We start from the raw sequence: 23,654 nt of genomic DNA, 5'->3' as shown, positions 1-23,654 counted from the left end.
TTTAATCTTTGTTTTGTATTTAATCCAAATATTAATAATATTGAGAGTAAATTAAGTTTTCCTTCCCAAAAAAAAATTAAAGAAGAAACTAATGTTAGATGACATGGTTGGTGATACTTTTTTTTTCCCCATTTGGAATTAACCATTTTAAAATGGGATTTTTAATGTATCAATTGTGGTATTGATCTTGTAATAAATTATATAGATTGATATGAATCAAGTATGACATTTAGTGTTGTGAAAACAAAATAATGCTTTCTTTTCTTGAAGTTATATTTAGTGAAAAAAATAATCTTTGAACTTATTGAATATGTGCAACTTTGTGATTTCGATTTGGGGGCTTTATTAAAAAAGCAAGAAAACTGAAAATGTCAACATTTTGAATTCTTGAAAACATAATTAAAAATTGAGATTATTAAATCAATTCAATCAAATGAAAATAACACGTCCAATAAACTTGAAGCAAATGGAATAATATATATAAATCAAAATATGGATCTGGTCAGAACTCCTTCCTGTAGCTTGATGTCAATTGATGGGCAATCTAAATTATTTGGTTCCTTATCTTTCATAACAGGCAGAGTATGAATTGGATCAACATAAAGAAGTTTATGTAGCATGAATCCAAGCAATGTGCTTTAACGTGCAGGATTTTATTATGATATCCAAGGCATCCACCAAAATTAACATTTTATCATTATTGCCTTCTTTCTTTGTCTGTTATTCCTTGTTTCCCAATGAGGATTTAAGAATTTTACTTTGAAAAGTCATTCGACTTTATTTATTTGGTTTATTTTCTCTCAGACTGACAAACCTTACTTGGGTTTGAAGTCTATTTTGATTTACATGGCTTTATTTTAATTTATATCATTCGCATCACAATTAAAGTATGAACTGCAGGGCAGGAAAACAGAATGCTTCACATTATAAGAAATAAAAACTGGAGTGGGACATAATACCCCTTAAAGCCTGTTTTACCATTTTGTAAGATAGCTGATCCCTAACCACAGTATCTTCTCAGATCCCCAATTCCCTCAGTTCTCTTACCATCAAAATCATATCAAGCTCATTCTTGGACATAACTAATGGCTGCAAAAGATAGAGTTTTCTCTATTTTCATAACCTTTGATGAAAATATTTCTCACAGCACCTTATTAACTTTCTTGCCTGGTATACTAAACTAAGATTGTATTTGGTGCATTTGGCCACAGTTGGAAAGATGCTGTCGCCAGGAAGTTAAGAGTCAATGTAAATGTGTAACATCCACGGAGAGATAGCCCAAGATAAAAGTCATTGCACACATTTCACTTTGGAAATCCTGAGTCCACGAAACCATTATTCATCAATGCAATCTTGGGAAAATGTGTTGCGCCTGAAAAATTCTTTGGTTACTTTGTTGTAAATAGCACCCACTGTGCAGGCAAGTAGTAGACGATGAGAGAAGCTGCTCAGAATGTTAAGATAATAAAACAAGATTACCGTGGAATTAGTGGAAATGGATGTTTGATTAGTTGGCACAGACTCAGTGGACTTAAGGGTCTCTTTCTATATTGTTAGACGCTATGACTCTATGACTTTCTAGAACTGGACTATTTATAGATGGGCATCCTTTACCTCCTATTGAATGGTCCCCAATCTATTCCTGCATGGCCATAGGTTGAAACTAATAATTCAGTTCAATAATTGAATGAAGATCCTTGAGCCTAAATACTGGAGAAAACACTCATTGTTCATTATGGTGCATAGTGTGGCTTTTGAAGGTACTTGAGCAACCAAAATCAGTTCTAAAACTGTCTCGTCAAACATCCAAAGAGTACTTTAGGGATTTTTGCTACCACTGTCCTTTCTTTTCTCAAATCCCCTCCAACCCTTCCAGTAATGATGTTTCCTTTATCTCCAGTTAATGACCTCTCTGCTAGAGCCAATGTACCCTTCAAGTTCACTCTGTCTTAGCCTCTCGTGACTTTTGAATGTTCCATCAGTCTCCTTTGTTCCAAAGAAAGCAATCCATACCCAGGCAATCCCATTCTCTCCTGAGAACTATAATTCTTCTGACAAGGGCATCCTCGTGCAGGGAAACCTAAATGTTAATGACCAGATTGGATTGGCAGTAAAGAAAGCACATGCTACGTTGACATTCATTTCAAGAGAAATAGTGTATAAAAATAAAGAGGTATTGATGAGGCTCTATGGGGCACTGGTGAGACCTCATTTGGAGTACTGTGTGCAGTTTTGGGCCCCCTAACTTAGAAAGGATATGATGTTATTGAAGAGAGTGCAGAAGAGATTTACTAGGATGATTCCTGGAATACAAGGGCTAGCGTACGAGGAACATTTGGTAGCTCTTGGATTGTATTCATTGGAGTATAGAAGAATGAGAGAAGATCTCATAGTAACATTTCGAACTTTGAAAGGTTTTGATAGAGTGGATGTAGATAAGATGATTTCCTTGGTGGGTGAATCAAGGACAAGAGGGAACAGTCTTAAAATTAGAAGTTATCCATTTAAAACAGAGATGAGAAAAAACTTCTTTAGTCAGAGGGTCGTGGATTTGTGAAACTCATTGCTGCATACAGTGGTGGAGGCCCAATCTCTGGGAGAGTTTAAGCAGGAGATTGATAATTATCTAATTGGTCGGGCATCAAGGATATGGGGAAAAGGCTGGCAATTTGTACTAGGTATGAGTATAGTTCAGCTTAGGGTAGAGACATGGAACAGACTCAATGGGCCAAGAGGTCTACTTCTGTTCTTTCATCTTGTGATCTTGTGAATGTGTACACACCTCTCTTCACCCTTTAGTGCTTTTACATTCTTCATGTCCCTAGTGAACAGAAACAAGCACAGAATTCCAGCTGTGAGCTAAATGACATTCTAAAGTGACTTATTGGTCAACTCTTTGTTTTGAGCTAAAAAAAATGCATCTATCCTGGAGGTTTTCTTCAAGACTATCTATCTTGCTAACTTTAAGGATTTGTGGACATGCTCTAAGAGTGATCTTTTCTTTTTTTTTGCATCTAAATTTCCTAACATTGATCATTTAAACGAGTTCAGTGGGGTACGTTTTTCTTCACAAAGGGCAATAGTTACCTGGAATGAGCTGCCAGAGAAGGTGGTAGAGGCACCTACAATTGCAAGATTTAAAAGACAGACAGGGTCTTGGTTAGGAATTACATAGATGTATACAGGCCTTAGGAGGGCAAATGGTGCTGTCTCAAAAAGGCAGCCAACATCGTAAAGGACCCATCCCCACCAAGCTGGTCACAACCTTTTCTCACTGCTCCCTTCAAGCAGAAGGTACAAAAGCCTGAAAAATAGCACCACTAGGTTCAAAAACAGTATCTTTCCAACAGCTATCAGGCTCAAACTTCCCCTAGTTACACTAATCAGGGACTGCTCTGACACACAAAAGGATTGTCTGCATTATTACAACTAACTTTTTTTGCAGGAGGATTACTGTGAATAATTATTATCTATCTATCTTATGTATTTATTGTCTTTTTAAATTCAATTTAATTTAATATTATAGATTGAAAACAAATACCTGTTCTGCTGCAACAAGTAAGAATTTTGATGCATAAGTACATTCTACAATGTATGTGACAATAAATTCATTAACATTATCATCAAGGTTACATGGATGAGATAGGCCAAAAAAAGGCCTGTTTCTGTACATTTCTCTCATCACCTCTTTTATAAATTCCCTTGCCCTTCTATAATTACTACACATTTCTATTGATCAAGTTCCATTTACCCTGTTGTGTCCATCTACCCAGGTCATTTAAATCTTCATCATTATTAGCCATGCTGCCTGGCTTGGTAATGTCTGCTTACAGCTATGATGGCTACTTTTCAGTCCAAACAATTCATGTGAACTAAGTCTTCTAGAATTCCAACGATATAACTATTTGTTCAGTGTAGCAGGTTGTTAACATGATGCAAAGATTATTGGCTATAAAATCTCATATAACCATATAACCACTTACAGCACAGAACAGGCCAGTTCGGCCCTACTAGTCCATGCCGTAGCAAATCCCCACCCTCCTAGTCCCATTGACCAGCACCCACTCCATACCCCTCTAGTCCCCTCCTATCCATGTAACGATCCAGTCTTTCCTTAAATGTAACCAATGATCCCGCCTCGACCACGTCTGCTGGAAGCTCATTCCACATCCCCACCACCCTCTGCGTAAAGAAATTTCCCCTCATGTTCCCCTTATAATTTTCTCCCTTCAATCTTAAACCATGTCCTCTAGTTTGAATCTCCCCCTTTCTTAATTGAAAAAGCCTATCCACATTTACTCTGTCTGTCCCTTTTAAAATCTTAAACACCTCTATCAAGTCCCCTCTCAATCTTCAACGCTCCAGAGAAAAAAGCCCCAGTCTGCACAACCTTTCCCTGTAACTCAGACCCTGAAATCCTGTCAACATTCTCGTGAACCTTCTCTGCACTCTCTGTATTTTGTTTATATCTTTCCTATAATTTGGTGACCAAAACTGTACACAGTACTCCAAATTTGGCCTCACCAATGCCTTGTACAATTTCATCATAACCTCCCTACTCTTGAATTCAATACTCCGATTTATGAAGGCCAACATTCCAAATGCCTTCTTCACCACACCATCTACCTGAGTATCAGCCTTGAGGGTACTATTTACCATAACTCCTAAATCCCTTTGTTGCTCTGCACTCCTCAATTGTCTACCATTCAATGTATATGACCTATTTAAATTTGCCTTTCCAAAATGTAGCACCTCACATTTATCTGTATTAAATTCCATCAGCCATTTCTCAGCCCACACCTCCAGCCTTCCTAAATTACCTTTTAATCTACAGTAATCTACCTCACTGTCCACAACACCACCAATCTTTGTGTCATCCACAAACTTGCTTATCCAATTCTCTACCCCTACATCCAGATCGTTAATATATATAACAAATAATAGTGGACCCAGGACCGAACCCTGAGGAACTCCACTAGTCACCGGCCTCCAATTGGACAAACAATTTTCTACCACTACTCTCTGACATCTTCCATCCAACCACTGCTGAATCCATTTCACTACCTCCTTATTTATACCTAATGCCTCCACCTTTTTTCCTAACCTCCTGTGGGAAACTTTGTCAAAAGCTTTACTAAAGTCCAAATAGACAACATCCACAGCTTTCCCTTCATCAACCTTTTTTGTAACCCCCTCGAAAAACTCAATCAGGTTTGTCAAGCATGATCTACCCCTGACAAAACCATGCTGATTACTCCCTATCAATCCCTGTACCTCCAAAAATTTGTAAATAGCATCCCTCAGAACACTTTCCATCAACTTACCCACCACAGACATCAGACTCACAGGTCTATAATTTCCAGGCTTACATTTGGACCCTCTCTTAAACAGCAGAACAATATGAGCCACCCTCCAATCCTCTGGCACTACCTCCATGACCAGTGACATCCTAAATATCTCCGTTAATGGCCCCACTAACTGTCCACTAGCCTCCCTGAGTGTCCTAGGGAATATTTTGTCCGGTCCGGGAGATTTATCCACCTTTATCTTTTTTAACACAGCCATCACTACCTCCTCAGTTATCCTTATATGCTTCATGACCTCCCCACTATTTTTCTTTACTTCAACTGGTTCAACATTTTTTTCCCTAGTGAATACCGAGGCAAAGAAATCATTCAAAATTTCCCCCATTTCCTCAGACTTCTCACTCAGCCTACCCTCGCTATCTACAAGGGGTCCAATTTTATCTCTCACTAATCTTTTACTTTTAATGTACTTATAGAAACTCTTTGGATTTATTTTTACTCTGTTAGCCAAAGCCTCTTCATGCCTTTTTTTGGCCTTTCTAATTTCTTTCTTAAGATTCCTTCTACACTCCTTGTAGTCCTCCTTCAACTTCTCAGCTCCCTGCTCTTTATACCTCTTGTACACCTCCCTTTTTCTCCTAACCAAATTTCCAATATTCCTCGAAAAGCAAGCCTCCCTATGACTTCCAGCCTTTCCTTTGATCCAGACTGGGACATAACTACTCTGTACCCTCAAAATTTCTTTTTTGAATATCCTCCATTTTTCATTAACATCCTTACCTGAAAATATCCTGTCCCACTCAATACTCCCCAAATCCCTTCTTATTCCTTCGAAATTTGCTCTTTTCCAATCCAGAACCTCGACTTTAGGCCTCTCCTTGCTCTTCCTTAAAACTACCCTAAAACTAACAGAATTATGATCACTAGACCCAATTGGTTCTCCAACATTAATGTCCGCTACCTGACCTAGTTCGTTCCCTAACAGGAGATCCAGTATTACACCATCCCGAGTCGGTTCTTCTACTAATTGATTTAGAAAACAATCCTGAACACATTTAACGAACTCCAGCCCATCCAGCCCTCTAACCGTATGGGTATCCCAATCAATGTGTGGGAAGTTAAAATCTCCCATAATCACTACCCTATGATTTTCACACATATACGTTATCTCCCTACAAATTTGTTCCTCTAATTCCCTTGGCCCATTTCAATCTCATGAGAAGTTAGGTTTAGAAATGTGATTACCCATTTGTAGTGAGGTGGAAACTCTTATTAGGAGAGGAAATGTCAAAGAAAATTACTTCTGCAATATATCTTTTATTGCAAAAAGGAACTATTAAACAGGGAGTGCATAAATCTAGACAGAAATGGGAGTTAGATCTGAATATGACAATTGATGAGCAAAGATGGTCAAGATAGTATGACAAACACTATTAATATAAGATATAGATTATTTTAATATAATGTTTTTATACCACAGAAACTGAATAGAATGAGATCAGATATATCAGATAAATGCTTTAGGTGTGGTGAAGAGATAGGTACCTTTTTACATTCAACTTGGTCATGTCCTAAGGTAAAACTTTTCTGGCTGGATTTATGAAACTTTTAGAACATGTTATAGATATACTATTTCCATTAAACCCATATTTATTTCTATTGGGAAACATAGAAGGAACAAGATTCAAATTAAAATTGTCGACGTATCAAATGAAATTTGTTAAAATAGCATTGGCCGTAGCGAGGAAATGTATTGCAGTGACTTAGAAATTGGACTCGTATTTAGATATGGGAAGATGGATGCAAATATTCAAAGCTGTATCCCTTTAGAGAAAATTACACATAATTTTCAACATACATATGCTATATTTTTGCAAATTTGGAACCTGCATATGCAAATTTTGGGTATAAATATGTAGAAATGTCCTGTGTTAACCTTCTTCCTTAAAATGAAGATATTCATATAAAATCCATTGAATTCCAATGTGTTGTGGGGTGGGAGGGGGCAATACTCTGGGCAAATAAGATACTATATTATTTTTCTTTTTATTATTTATATATATTTATATGCATATATTATTCTTTAAGGGAGGGAGGAGAGGGATTATAGCCATCACGTAATGAATGAAAATTTTCTCAGTTTGAATACTTATTGTATAATAATTAATTAATAACATGTATGGAAAAATGTTTTAAATAAAATACTCAAAAAAAACTTTCAAACTCATTTCAACAAACGAAAACATATTAATAAACGTGATTTTCATCAAGATAGTTTGCTGTTTGAAATCTACAAGAGTGATAATTATTTTAGCACTATGTATTAAGAGCCTGGTTATTCAGAGCCAATAAGGAGAAGTGAACAGAAGATGATTTTTATTTACTGCTTCTCTATAGTCTCCTCTGTTTACGTCCTGCTTTCATTGCAGCCCATGGGATCGGAGCGGATGGAGATGCGCAAACGGCAGACATCGGTGCAGCAGGAGATGCCGGGCTCTGCGCAGCCACAGCAAGGTGCTGGGAACCGTGGCTCCAACGCCTGTTGCTTTTGCTGGTGCTGTTGCTGCAGCTGTTCCTGGTACGTCTTTCTGTCTCTTTTCCCCCAGCTCTGGACATTGACTGGAAGGTAAATGATGCTGCACTGAGCTACGTTCCCGTGATTATAGGGATAAACAGGCAGACTCCCTGATGCCAGTACTTAAACAATTTGGGCAAAATCATCTTTTTAATCATTTCCATAGTCCGAGTGATTAAAAACAGAATTCACCAAGGTTTTGTGGGAACCACCTCTGACTGCATTGGAATTCTTCAGTGCACAAAATTCAATAGATGTGGCATTTATTTGTTTCCCAAGCGCTAGCGCTATCATTTTTCTTTTTAAAATATCTTTATTGTGTTTAATAAAAAAATACACACATGTGGATCCAATGCATAGATTGAAAGATAAGAAAATACAAACAATTTGTAATTCTCAAATAACACTTAAATAATACATATGTAGATTGTGTGTACTCCTCTCAATCAAACTCCTTTCAACAGAATATCTCAAAAGGAAAAGAAAGAGAAACACCCCCATTAATCAAACACCTCCCTCTGAACAAGGTTAACTTGCACAATTAGCATTCTTAGGAAAAAAGACGACATTGGTCAACCAGTCAGCACTGCTCAGGAGCACACAAACACTCTAATTCATTAAATTTGGGTCGTACTCCATGAATGGGCCCCACGTCTTGTAAAAATTCACTTTTATATCTTTAACATTGTATCTAATTTTTGCTAAACTTAGGAAGGCCATGACCTCCTGTAACCATTGAGTATGAGAAGGTGGAGTACTGTCTTTCCACTTCATCAAAATTGCCCGTCGAGCTATCAATGAGGTCAACACGAAAATTCACTTCTGAGGTGAAGTCAATACTATTTCCTCTTCTTGAGAAAAAACAAAGAGAGCAATTAAGGGGCAGGGTTCCAATTTGACCTTAAAAATGACTGACAAAGTTTGAAAATAAATTTTCCAAAAATCTTCTAAACTAGGGCGACTCCAAAATAAATGTATCAATGAAGCCTTGAAAATTTTTCATTTATCACATAATGAATCAATATCAGAATAAAAGCGAGATAGTGCAAGTTTTGAAATATGTGCTCTATGCACCACTTTGAACTGGAAAAAAACAATGTCACGCACAGAAGAATCATGAATCAAATTTAAAACAGTGTCCCAGTCCTCAAGGACTATAATTTTTAAACATTTTTTCCCCATTCCATTCAATGACTATAAACTTGCCCTGTCCTGTTCTTTTCTCTGAGTGCCCATAGAATTCCTTGTGCCAAGTTAACCGTAATTAAATAATTCATGCCCAGCTTCAACTAAAACACCAAGAATTAAGTCTCCAGTTATACAATTTAAAAATTGTCAAAAGTCCTCATCTTTCAAGCAAACTCCGATGTGCATATGACACTAATAGTTGCACCTTGTAAAAAAAGAAAGTTCTGCAGCCCTATTCATCAATTTTGGTAACTATAATTCTGTATACTATCAGATACAATAAACATAACATCTTTCCTGCCACAATAACAATTAATGATGCGATTTGCAAGCATCCTATAATATCAGAATGAGACAGAGCCCTGAATGCTGTAAGATGGAGAATGACAATAAACCTGTGCCTTCTTTTCTAAAGCAAGAAAGATCTGCCTAAGACCCTGTTATTGTGCTACCCTTTGAAAGGTATATACTGTAGTATCACATTCACAACTAAATCAATAGCTGCTCACCTCATTAAATCTACCATTCACACCTCAGACAAGATTGATAGAGATTAAAGCATCTTATTATGACTGTAAACTGTGCCACCATAAGGGCACAGCCAGATCAGGCTTATTAAATTGAAGAGCTGAATTGCCTGCTCCTGCTCTTATTTCTTATGTTTTTTAATCATAAGAAATAGCAGAAGAATAGCAGTGGGAAGTGAGGTGAACAGGAGTGTGGTCGACGGAAGGACGGGGGGGTGGGGGGTGAGGTTTGCTGTACAGTATTTGTCAAAGAAGATAACAGTAGTCTTTAGAGAGAATATTGCTGTAGAAATATAGTTTGAGGCAGAGAGGGTGGAAATCAGGAAGCAAAAAGAAGTAGTCACCTTGAAGGGCGTATACTGTAGCCCATCAAACTGTCACTTGAGGATCAAAAATATAGAGAAATTGCTGTAGAAATAGCAGAGTTGTTATTGTAGATTATTTCAACTTGCCCAATATTGACTGGAAATGCCAAATTGTTAGGCATTTGATGGAGCAAACTTTGATAAGTGTATCTAAAAGAATTTTCTACAGCAATATGTGGATAGGTCCATGAGGGAAGGGGTAACATTGGAGCTTGTATTGGAGGATGTAGCTGGTCTGATGACTGAACACTTTGGAACCAGTGCCCATAATTCTATTAGCTTTAATGGACAACTCTGTTCCTAAAGCTAGAATCCCAGATTGGGTCAAGGTCAATTTCTACATGATTAGGCAGGATGTAAATTTGAGATAGTATGAGTTTGACTGCTAAAGGGAAGGCATATAAGAGTGTGATAACATCCATCATGAACACGTTTCCAGTCAGGTAAAGTGCAGGATTGGCAAGGTAAAGGAACCCTGAACAACAAGAGATGTAGATGCAAATATGAGAAATAAAAAGGTGTATATCAGACATCGTAAAGAAATTAAAGGGAATCCCTTGAGTACAAGGTGAAATATAGAAATAGGATGATTAAAAGAGTTTTGAGATGACTTTGGTAGATATTGAGGAGGGAGAATACAAAAGTATTTTGTAATATAATGAGAACAAAAGGGTCACAATGGAAAGAATAGGCCCTCTTTAGGATAAGGATCAATTTAATATGTAGACCCAAAGGAGATGGGGAAAATCTTAAATTGATATTTTGTGAATGTATTTACTGTGGAGTAGGAGTGTGAGGAGAGAAGAGAGATGCATCAGTAGTGAAGAGATGTTAGCAGTTTTGGATTGAATCACTGTGGATAAATTTCCAGGTCCAGACCAGTTGCATCCCAAAACATTATGGGAAGGCAGGAAGGAAATTGTTGGAGCCTTGACAGGCATTTTTTTTAACTCATTACTGAGGACAGGAGAAGTTCTGGAGGATGGCAAATTATTTGAATAGTGCTGTAAAGACAATCTGAGTGACTACAGACCCATTAGTCTGGTATCAATGTGGGGGGGGGGGGGGGGGAGCTGCTGGAGAGGATTATGAGAGATGTTTGGATGTCCAAGGGAAAATCAAGGAAAGCTGTTATGGAACATGCATGTGTGTGACATCAGATAACAGGTTTGTATTGTGGGACACAGTACAACCATTTTAGATTAAATAAAGGAACAAAGGATTAACCATGTCTCATGAGAGTGCATTCTACAGTGGGTGGAATATACAGTAAATTAGCAACGAGGATAAAAATAAATGTTATCCCACACTACAAATGTTGGAAGAGAAGAAAAGAAGATTTTAAATTGAAGCTACAATGACCTTGAGCTGCTGAAGCTCATTCACAGTGAAACAAAAAGAAGCCAAAAATGACAGCAGGATGTTTTGAAGACTACAAGGAATCAGAAAATTGGAATGAGTATGTTAAAATATTCAATTTGTTTTGTACCATCTGGGGAATAAGAGATGCAGAGAGCAATTTAAGAAAAAAAAGCAAAATTTCTAAGCAAAATCCCTAGTGTATACACGCTTTGTGTATAGTGGGAGGAAATCTGTCCCCAAGACCAACAGTGATAGCAGAGTGATACCAGTTTTGGACTGGAAAGCAGAAACCAGGCAAAACCATGAACCAATGTATGGCGGAATTGTGTAGGTTATCAAAAACCTGTGAGTTTGGAATATTCTTAAATGATGCCTAAAGGACATGCTGGTCATCGGTCTAGCCAACCGCAACGCTCAACGACAATTACTGAGTAAAAGATGATTAGACATTGATGTTGCACATGAAATAGCACTGAATTTCAAAATGGCCAACCACCACCAGGGTATTATACAAGGAGAGCAGTGGGAACATCAAATAAAGAAAATGGAACATCGAGAATGCTTCTGCTGCAGATAAAGTAATCACAGTCCAGATAACTGTTTCTACAAAACAGCCAAATGTTACCTCTGCTACCAAGAGAGGCATATTAAGTCCAGATGCCCAAAGAAAAGGGAAAATAAGCAAAAGGAGGATCACCCCAAGAAGGGAAATCAGAAGTCAAGAAATAAAACACACGAGGTGAGGAACCTCAAGGGAGAAGAGGAAAATTCCGATAAAAGTCCGAGCAATGACCCAAGTGGCTCTATAGAGGACAAGGTGATGGAAGTAATGTATGTTAATAATGTGACAAACCACAATTCAGTAATCTTGAATCTTGTTAACATTAACAATGAACTAGTTCAGGTAGAACTGGACACTGGGACCGCAGTGTCCTTAATGCCAAAGAGCATTACCTAATCTCAAGGTGGGACAATTGCCATGGTGTTGAAAACGGTCACCAAAGAGAAAATCAAAGTACTGGGAAAATGCAAGGTAGACGTTGTATATAAGGGACAGACCTCTAAAAGATTACCCCTTTACATTGTGGACACAAAGGGACCCGCTTTGTTTGGAAGAGATTGGATGTCACAAATCTAATTGGATTAGAAGGACATTGGGGCAATAAAAAAATGTACAGACTGAGCAAGAACAGAAATCAAAACTGGAATAAGTGCTCTAAAAGTACCAGATAGTATTTGGAAAAGACCAGGGGAAAATCCAAGGAGTCCAGGTCAGACTGCACTTGCAACTGGAGGCCAACCTCAAATTCTTCAAACCAAGGACGGCTCCTTTTGCGATGAAGAAGGGAATTGAAGCTGAACTCCACAGACTGGAAAATGAAGGAATCATTGAGAAACTCCAAAACAGTGAATGGGCTGCCCCGATAATTCCTGTTAGAAAGTCCAATGGCAAAATTTGATTTTGTGATGACCATAAGGTCATCATTAATCAAGCTCTGCAAGTACCACAATATCTAATTCCCAGAAGACTCTTCAAACATTGAATGGTGGTAAGAGGTTCATAAAATTGGATTTATCACAAGCATATCAGTAATTTGAATTGGAATACTCACTTAGGATTGTTCCTGTATTACAGAATGCCATACTGAATATTAGCAGCACCTGGGATACTTCAATCAATAATACATAAGTTTTTACATGAAATAAATGTGGGATGTTACCTATACTACATTATCATTACTGGTCACAATGACACAGAGCACTTGGCAAAACTGGAAAAATTACTAACCCGACTGAAGGAAGCCAAGGTCAGACTACGTCAAGACAAATGTGTGTTTATGGTACCCTCAGTTACATATTTTGGATTTACATTCAACCATGAAGGAGTCTGGTTGTACACACCAGGTAATAAAGCCATCCGCAGGGCACATTGAATCAAGCGTAATTACAATCATTCTTAGGTTTGGTAAACCATTATCAAAAACACATCCCCAACATGTCCACTTAACTAACTACTAAAGAACGATCAACAATGATGTTGGACCTCAGAAAGAGAGAGAAAACTTTCAAGCGGTTCAAGAAAATCCTAACCTCTAAAGATAATGTTCTCATTCACTATGACCCAGGCAAAGAAGTGACCCTGGCGATCAATACATCACCAGTGGGTTTAGGAGCAGTATTGTCACAGGTCACAGAAAAAGGAGAACAACCTGTAGCTTATGCTTCTCGCTCTTTAACACCCTGTGAATTGACTTATGTACAACTGGAAAAGAAAGGACTGGCCATAATGTTTGGTGTCAAAAGATTTCATCAATACATATATGATAGAAAGTTCACCTTAGTGACAGACAGCAAGCCGCTGAGTTTAATCTTGGGTCTAAGAAAGGAATTCTGGTACTAGCGGCCACAAGAATTCAAAGATGGGCAATGCAGCTCGCAACATAAGATTACGATTTAAAACATAGTCCAGGGAAGGAACACTGCCATGAGGATGCTTTGTCGTGCCTACCTCTACCAGGATCAGAACAAATAAAAGGATTGATCATCTGGACGGCAGAGGTCACAGCCATTAAATGAAATGCAACCTTGACATTTGCCAATCACAGCAAAAACTATCAGTAAAGAGGTATGAAATGAGGCAACCTTATCAAAGAACTTGTACTTCTCATTAAATTGATGGCCCAAAGCTGAGAGGATTAGGCCTGAATTAAAACTTTATTTTATGTGACACATAAAATATCAATTGAAGAGAGTTGTGGGGAACAATAACAATCATTCTGAAGAAATGACAAGAACCGTGTTAGCCAAACTCCACAACAATCATCCAGGGATGGTCCAAGTGAAGTCCCTAGTGCACATGCATATCTGGTGGCTGTCAATGGACGTGGACATTGAACAGACCGTGAGGAGATGTCACATTTGCCAAGAAATGCAATGTAAAGGACCCCAAGCAGGTTAACCCCTGGAAATGGGCTTCATACCCCTGGCATCAAATTCACATTGATTTCGTTGGTCCATTATGGGTGAAACATTTCTGATTGTGGTGGTTGCACACTCCAAATGGCCTATGGTATCCCAAATGCAGACAACAACAACAGAAAAAAACATTTGCGAGACTAAGGATTATTTTCACAATATAAGGTTTGGCAATAGAACTGGTCCCTGACAATGGACGGCAATTTGTACCTGATGCTTTCAACCAATTCCTGCAAAAAAAACAATATAAGACACATTTTATTGCCACCCTATCAATGGAGAAGCAGAACGCTTTATATAGACTTTTTAAAAAGCCACGAAGGCCCAGAAGTTGTCGAACATAACATGGCATCACAGGATCACAAATTTTCTTTTTTTTTGAAATTTATTTATAGTATCTCTATACATTCATTTCAAATTGACTTAGTATAATATTACATAATAGATACTAAATAATTTTCTAATTTTCACCCCTCCCCCCCCCCACCTCCCCTAACCCCTTAGGAAACCACCTTGCCGAATTCCCAAAAACGCAAATGGGTGTGGTATAAACCACAAGTGGCATATGACTTTCGGGAGCAGAAGTACCACCCCCTCCCCCCCCCCCCCCCCAGGCAGACAAAATACACGTATAAACCGAAAAATCATCATTTCTTATATCCATTAAACCACGGTCCATCAATTTAACCAATCTTATTCATAAACTCTTTTTTTTGAAAATCCAAACTTGATATTAAATTTTGCACCCTTTCCACCCTCCCAACACTGTTTACAATCAATAAAAGTTTTTTTAAATTTTTTTTTCAAGTCTTCCTGAATTTCATCCACTGAATTAAAACACCTCTGAACATCCCAGTTCAACACCGAATCTTCCATTCTTCTCAGTCTCAAGTTGAATTTGTAGCTTACTTTCAAAAAAAGTTTTTTTCAAATCTTTTAAAATTTTCTTGAACATAATTCCTTCGGTCTTGATCTTCTAAAGCATCAATGTTATTCATAAGTTCTTTCTTCTGTGTTTCCCAATTTAATACCAAATTTTCCACTTTGTCAATCTTCTCAATGTTAAGTTGAAATTATTGTTTATTTTCAAGAAAAACTTATTCAAAATTTTTAACTCTTCTTGGACATTGCTCCTTCGACTTTAATTTTATAAATCATCAATCTTATTCATAGTTTCTTTCTACTGAATTTCCAAATTTAATAACAAAGTTTCCGTTTTTCCAATTTTCTCAATATTAAACTGATCTTGTTGTTTAGTTTAAAAAAAAACCTTTTCAAAACTATTAAAATCTGTTTGCAATGTATGCATACTCACAGATAATAAATTCACTCTTCCAATATTCCATCCAAAAAAAATCACTGATAAACCTTATTGCAGGTCAAGGAGTTCCATATATATGTTTATCTTCAGAAAATATTTCAAATATTTCAAATCAACATTCGTCGCCATCTTTCAAAAAGGAGTCCGAAATCAACTTTAATAAGTTCTGTTCTTGAGAAAATTCCAGCACCAACTCCGGCTCTGTCTGGGCAAATAGGTCAAATTTCTTCCAAAGTCAAAGAATGTAATTTTGTTCTGTATTTATAGATAATAAATTCATCCTTCCGATATTCCATCCAAAAAAAATCACTAATAAACTTTAATGTTATCTGGATTTTTAAAACTCACGGGCAACCAATGCCAATTACTGCAATTTATCTTCATAAAACATTTCAAATCAATATTCATCACCATCTTTCAAAGGGGTGTCCAATGCCAGCTTATCCGACAGTCCAATTAATGAGCTCCGTTCTTAAGAAAATTCCTGCCTTGACTCCGTGGTTCTGTCTAGGCAAGTAGGCCGAGTTTCTTCCAAAGTCGGAGAGTGTAGTTTTGTTCTGTATTTGAACTCTATTTTCCTTAATCTTTGTTGCCATTTTAAACATCTTTCAGAGGGGTGTCCAAGGCCAGCTTATCCGACAGTCCAATTAATGAGCTCCGTTCTTAAGAAAATTCCAGCCTTGACTCCGTGGTTCTGTCTGGGCAAGTAGGCCGAGTTTCTTCCAAAGTCGGAGAGTGTAGTTTTGTTCTGTATTTGAACTCTATTTTCCTTAATCTTTGTTGCCATTTTAAACTAAAAACAATTGATAAACAAAACAAAGACTTTTAACAGAAAATAAATATTCTTAAAACGAATATTTATATAACTGCCTGGGGGAGACCGGGAATGCACGTCCGCTCCCTACGCCATCTTGCCTCGCCCCAGGATCACAAATTTTCTGTTATGATATGGGACAATCCCTCACTCTACAACAAAACATCACAACTGATGTTTGGACACACCTCAAGAATTATACTTTCCATGGTGCACCCAAACATGGGGCATTGTATTCAGCAATCAATATCTCATGGTAACCAACCAGAACTCTAGAAGTTGGACAACAAGTATTGGTGAGAGATTACTGAAAACATTAAAAAAAACATGGATAAGAGGAGTACTTCTGAAAATATTGTGCCCATGTTCATACTCTGGTGGGAGAAATGATATGGAAATGACACATCGACCAATTGAGAGTAATAGATATTCCAGGGTCCGTTTCTGAGGTACACAATATTTTTGACACACCAGATCCAAAATCGATTTATGCTAATGAACACATGTTGGATCTGACCCTGCTTCACAGACATCCCAACAGTAACGACCCAATCTCTGGGGTCAGCCAATGAGGAGATTGTACTTTATCCTGTGAGACTGAAAATTTTCCAGGAAAGACCAAAGAGTTCTCCTGAGAAGTCAAAATGTCCACCAAATCTTCCATCACCGAGGAGATCTAAATGCAAGAAGCGTCCTCTGTTACATTTTAAGGACTAAGTCCCATGATTGATTGACAAGTACTGTGCTTAGTAATTTACTTTTTGCCCCTGACTTTTATTGTTGGTATTAGTTTATTTTTGTTTGTTTTCTGGAGGAGAAAAGTGTTATGGGCACGCATACACATGATGTCAAATAACAGCTTTGTATTATAAGACATGGTAGAACCATTTTAGATTAAATAAAGAACACAAAGGATTAACTATGTTTCATGTTAGTGTGTTCTACAGTGGGAGGAAAAGCCAACATGGATTTGTGTGTTGAAAATAGTGTCTCATGAACTTGATAAAATTTTATGAAGATATGATAAAGAAGGTAGATAAGAGCAAGGCAGTTGATGTCATTTATATAGATTTTAAAGTATTTGATAAGGACCCATATGGTCAGTTGCTATGGAAGCTTACAGCACATGGGATAGGAGGACATTTAGCCAATTGAATAAAAAAATTGGCTCAGTCGTAGAAGTCAAAGAGTGGTTGTAAAAGGCAGATTTTCAATCTGGAAGATCATGACCAGTGGGGTACCTCAGGGTTCAGTACTACTTTGGAAATAAGTTTGCCGATGACAGAAATATGTGCTACAGGAGATAATGAAGAAGGTTACCTGGTATCTAGATCAGATGGAGGACGGGCTAAGGAATAGAAGATGCAGCTCAACTAGGAATAGTGCAAGATGCCGCCTTTGGATAAGTCAAGCCAGGGAAGAATTTACTCTGTTAATGGTACAGTCCAAAAGACCTAGGGATACAGGTACATAGCTGTTTAAAGATAGCAGCACAGGTAATCAGAGTAATGAAGAGAGCATTTGGAACACTTGCCTTCATCAGTTAGGGCATTGAATGCAAGTGTGGAGACATCATGTTGAAGTTATGCAAGGCATTGTTGAGGCCACACTTGGAATATTGGGTGCCATTTTGGTTGCCTAGTTATAGGAAGTATATTATAACTGGAAATGATTTTTAAAAAAGACATTGAGGAAGTTGTTAGGATTGAAGAAATTTAGTTATTGTGAGACATTAGAAAAACTTGGCATGCTTTCCTTACATTGTAGGGAGTTAAGGTCTATAAAATGGGAGGAATGGATAAGATTATTAGGAACAACAATTTCCCCAAGCAGGAGAATCCACACTGAGAGGACTCAACTTTAAGGTGAGGGGATGGGATTTAGAAGGGATGTGAGGTAACAGATCTCCAGAGGGTGGCCAACATATGGAATTGCCTGACAACATAATAGAAGCAGGTATGCTAGTTTCCTTTAAGAATCACTTGGATAACTGCATGGATGGGAGTGGCTTGGTGGGTGGTGGGGAAGCGATGGTATTGTCATAAGGCTGGTGAGTGGGATGAAGCAGGAGGGCATAACCAAACAATTTTTTTAATAAAAATTAGACATGCAGCACTGTAACAGGCCAATTTGGCCCTACATGTCTGTGCTGCGCAATTTACACCACATTAACCTACACCCCAGTATGTTTTTGAAGGATGGAAGGAAACCCACACAGACAAGTGGAGAATGTACAAATTCCTTACAAGTTTCTACTTAACTTGTCATGTCTCCAAGTTTAATGTTGTCTGAAAATTTGGATGCAAATCCATATCTCATATGATTTAGTAACAAGGAAAGAGCCCCTCAAACTTGGTCTGATATTTAATAACATCTTGAATAATCTGAGGAAAAGAGTTCCAAAATGTAGAACCCTCACTTTGTCTCATATCTGCATTAAATGGTTGACTCTCTATTTTTAAATAGTGACCCCAAATTCTAATTCACTAATATGGAGAATCATTCTTTCCACATCTTGAACGAAGCAGTCAAATCCCATCCCATCCAGCTGTTCCCCATAAAATAATCCACCCTATTGGGGTATTAGTATTATAAATTTTCTCTGAACTACATCCACCATATTAAAATTATTCTCTAACTAAAGACACCTACACTGTACAGTGTAGTCCAGATGTGGTCTCAACTGGGAGATTAAAATATATATGGTAAAGAAGTTAAACTGCTGATCAGCTGCTTATGGAACACCATCTGCCATATTGTCCTCATCAGAGATGTTGCTTTCCCTATTGTATATTGTCAACAGATCAAAAAATTATTGACCATTTCACATGGTTACTTGTTCTGTACCTAATTTCTTCAAACAACCCTTTGTGTAGAGGCAACATTCTTAAATATGCATCTGGATGGTTCTTGTGACCTTGGGCAAAATTGGATTAGTCCACATTGCAATCCATGCTGATTCTTTGATCAGTTTGTTGGAGCCATTTCAGCGGATACATGCAAAACCAATCAGTCAGTATGCCAATCTGATTCTCTTCTCATATCCTTCTTAAATAATAATGGTACTTCCAACTTCCAAACCAAGGGTGAAATATCTGAATCTGAGGACTTGGGAAATTTAGGAAAATTAATGTACTTCCAATTTCCTCACCATCCTGAGATTGTACGTTTCAGGTCCTGAAGGCTTGTCTGCCTTAAATTTCATTATTTTCACCAATACTATTACTTGTTACATTGCACAAGCGTTGTGTAATTAAAATGTATCTCAGCTTTGTAAATGGATTTTTTTTACTCATTTCAATAAAAAAAACACTCCTGAAGGAAAAAATAAATTGGCATTGATGTCCATAATTAAAATGTTTCATATTGGTCAATAGAAGTGCGCATATTATTTTATACAAATAAAGTATATTAATTAAATACACAGCATGGGAACAGGCCTTCCAGCTCATGAACCCATGCTGCCAAAATACCCCAATTAACCTACAACCCCTGTGTATTTGCAGGGGGGGAGGAAACCTGAGTACTCAGAGGAAACCCACACAGACACAGGGAGAACATACAAACACCTTACAGACAGTGCCAAATTGAACCCGGCTAACCACTACACTAACCATGCTGCTCCCATCATATATATTTACATCTATCTTCTTTGGCTTGGCTTCGCGGACGAAGATTTATGGAGGGGGTAAAAAGTCCACGTCAGCTGCAGGCTCGTTTGTGGCTGACAAGTCCGATGCGGGACAGGCAGACACGGTTGCAGCGGCTGCAGGGGAAAATTGGTTGGTTGGGGTTGGGTGTTGGGTTTTTCCTCCTTTGCCTTTTGTCAGTAAGGTGGGCTCTGCGGTCTTCTTCAAAGGAGGTTGCTGCCCGCCAAACTGTGAGGCGCCAAGATGCACGGTTTGAGGCGATATCAGCCCACTTGGCGGTGGTCAATGTGGCAGGCACCAAGAGATTTCTTTAGGCAGTCCTTGTACCTTTTCTTTGGTGCACCTCTGTCACGGTGGCCAGTGGAGAGCTCGACATATAACACGATCTTGGGAAGGCGATGGTCCTCCATTCTGGAGACGTGACCCACCCAGCGCAGCTGAATCTTCAGCAGACAGAAAACCACAAAAAATCTAGAAGAAATTAACTTGTTGAAAATGTAGTTCCTGGAAAGGCAATAGCATGGATTCTGGAAGGGCAGGTTTACGAGGAGATAACGAGCACAGTGGATAGAGGGGAACAAGTGGATTTGCAGAGGTCATTCAGCATAGAGGGTGCATAGATAAAGGTTTGGTTAACCAATAGAAGGCAAATAGTTGGGATAAATGGGTGATTCTTCAATTGGCAGTCAGTGGTGAGCAGAGTTATTTGCTACATTTGGTGCTTTCCTCCAAATCATTCATGTATATTTTGAACAGTTATGATACTAAGTTGACTGGAAAAGCAATTTACAGGTATGTAGAGGACAAAGAGAGTCTGTAGATAGATAGGTTAAGGGAGTCAAGAAGGGTCTGGCAGATGGAGTACAATGTTGATAAATGCGAGATCATCCACTTTGGATAAAAAAAATAGTAAATCAGATTATTATTTAAATTGTGAAAGTTGCAGCATGTGGTTGTGCAGAGAGGCTGGTGATTCATGCGCACGCATCTGTCAGTTTGGAGAAGGAAAGTGGAATGAATTTAAGAGTGGGGAGGTTTTATTGCAATTGAATGGGGTTCTGCTGAGGCTACATTTGGACTAGTGTGCGCAATTCTGGCCTTCTGACTTGAGAAAAGATATCGAGGTGGTGCAGAGGAGGTTCGGCAGGTTGATTCCAGAGATGAGGGGGTTAGCCTATGAGGAGAAATTGAAACACCTGAGATTATTTGGCATTTAGAAAAACGAGAGGGAATCTACAGAAACATAAAAATATGAAAGGAATAGATATGATTGAGTCAGGAAAGTTGTTTCCACTGGAAGATAACAGGACTAGGGGATATAGCTCAAGATTCAGGGAAGTGCGTTGCATCTGAGAAGATGAGAAGAAACTGCTTCTTCCTGAGAGTGATGAATCTGTGCAATTCTCTGCCCAAGGAAACAGCAGCTGTTGCCTCATTTGGTATATTTAAAACAAAGATTTTTGCATAGTAGAGGAATTAATGTTTATGGGGGGAAAAGCAGGTTGATGGAGCTTGAGTCCACAGCAAGATAAACTTATTGAATGGTGGAGCAAGCTTGATGGGTCAGTTGGAAAAGAATAATGGATCAACCATACAAAATTATCTCTTTAAATGTAGAATTGCTTAATTGAGGTAAGTGAAATGAATCGCATAATAAAATATGAAGGGCAAATTAAACAAACTTATTGAATGTATTTGGCTCCAACATCCTAACCTAAAGCAATAGAATTTCAATAATTACACCAAGGTTGAATATTCATCATCATATGATGTTTATCTCAACCATCTAACAGCCATCATAGGCTGTAAATCCAACATTTCACTGTGTAATCAGTCTACTTACAGGTTTCCCTCTTTCCATTTGTAAGAACCTATCAATTCCAGTTTCGATGAGCAATCCTAAATGATGACCTTGTTTCAGTAGAGAATACCAACATCATTCTCCCAAGCACATGTCAGATTTTAAAATTTATTATCAGAGTACATACATGACATCACATACAACCCTGAGATTCTTTTTCCTGCCAGCCAGGCAGAATTATCATTTATTAGTAATGCAAAAAAAAAGTACTTAACATGTAAACAAACAAAGAAATGTAAACAAACTGTCTATGCAATACAGAGAGGAAAAAATATCAATAAAGTGCAAAATCAAGAGTCCTTAAATGACCCCCTGATTGAGATTGTTGTTGAGCAGTCTGATGGTGGAGGGGTAGCAGCTGTTCCTGAACCTGGTGGTGCGAGTCTTGTGACACCTATACCTCTTTCCTGATGGTAGCAGCGAGAACAGAGTGTGCGCTGGGTGGGGTGGATCCTTGATTGCTGCTGCTCTCTAATGGCAGAGTTCCCCGTAGATGCTCTTGATGATGGGGAGGATTTTACCTGTGATGATCTGGGCTGTGTTCACTACCTTTTGCAGGACTTTATGCTCAGGGGTATTGGTGTTCACACACCAAACCATGATCCACCTGGTCAGCACACATCTGTAGAAATTTTCAAGGGTTTCAATGTCATACCAAACCTCTGCAAACTCCTGAGGAAGTAGAAGTGCTGACGTGCTTTCTTCATTATGCCATTTGTGTGTTGGGTCCAGGAAAGATCCTCCAAAATAGTGACTCCCAATAACTAAAATTTGCTCCACTTTTGATCCCCCAATGATCATTGGATTGTATACCTCTGGTCTTCCCTTTCTAAAGTCAATAATCACCTCCTTGGTTTTGGTGACATTGAGTGCAAGGTTGTTGTTAGTGCACCATTCAGCCAAGTTTTCAATGTCCCACCTGTAAGCTGACTCATAGCCCCCTCTTATACAACCCACTATAGTGGTATCATCAGAGAATTTGTAGATGGCGTTGTAGTACCTAATCACACAGTCATAGGTGTAAAGCGAGTAGAGCAGGGGGTTAAGAACACAGCCCTGTGGTGCTCTAATGCTCATGGAGATTGTTCAGGAGATGTTCTTACCCATCATCACTGATTGTGGGCTAGAAGGGAAGAAATCCATGATCCAATTACACAGTGAGGTGTTGGAGTCCCAGGTCTTGGAGTTGGCTGATCAATTTTGAGGGGATGATGGTTTAAAATCCCAAAGTGTAATTGATAAAGAGCATCCTGATTATGCATCTTTTGTGTACAAGGTGTTCAAGGACGTTGTGTAGAACCAGTGAGAGGCATCTGCCATAGACCTTGATAGGCAAATTGGAACAGATCCATGTTGCCACTCAGTCAGGAGCTGATATGCTTCAACACCACCCTTTCGAAATACTTCATCACTGTGGATGTGAGTGCCACTGGTCAATAGTCATTTAGGCAGGTTACTACACTCTTCTTAGGCACCAGTACGATTGATGCCTGTTAGAAACAGGTGGGTACCACACCCTTCCAGAGTTGAAGATATTTGTTAACGCATTGGTAAGTTGGTTAGCACAGATTTTTAATACTCAACCGGGTACTCCATCTGGACTGGATGCTTTCCTTGGATTCAGTCTCCTGAAGCCAACCCAGGTCATCCTCAGATACGGTCAGGAGAGGATCATCAGGGGACATGAGAGCATACAATGATAGTTCTTT

General features: G+C 38.4%; 1 protein-coding gene across 1 annotated transcript in view; it reads left to right on the top strand.

The window, feature by feature from the left end:
* rgs20 (regulator of G protein signaling 20) overlaps positions 1-23,654 on the top strand; it is a 231,073-nt gene that overhangs the window by 154,765 nt on the left and 52,654 nt on the right. The window contains exon 2 of the mRNA XM_069915429.1: positions 7,736-7,884. Within this exon, the coding sequence (XP_069771530.1) occupies positions 7,736-7,884 (149 nt within the window). The remainder of the gene's footprint in view (positions 1-7,735; positions 7,885-23,654) is intronic.

The sequence above is a fragment of the Narcine bancroftii genome, chromosome 2, assembly GCF_036971445.1.
Source record: "Narcine bancroftii isolate sNarBan1 chromosome 2, sNarBan1.hap1, whole genome shotgun sequence".
In the NCBI taxonomy this organism is placed as follows: Eukaryota; Metazoa; Chordata; class Chondrichthyes; order Torpediniformes; family Narcinidae; genus Narcine; species Narcine bancroftii.
Note: the sequence above shows the minus strand (reverse complement) of the source record. Positions and strands in the feature narration are given on the sequence as shown.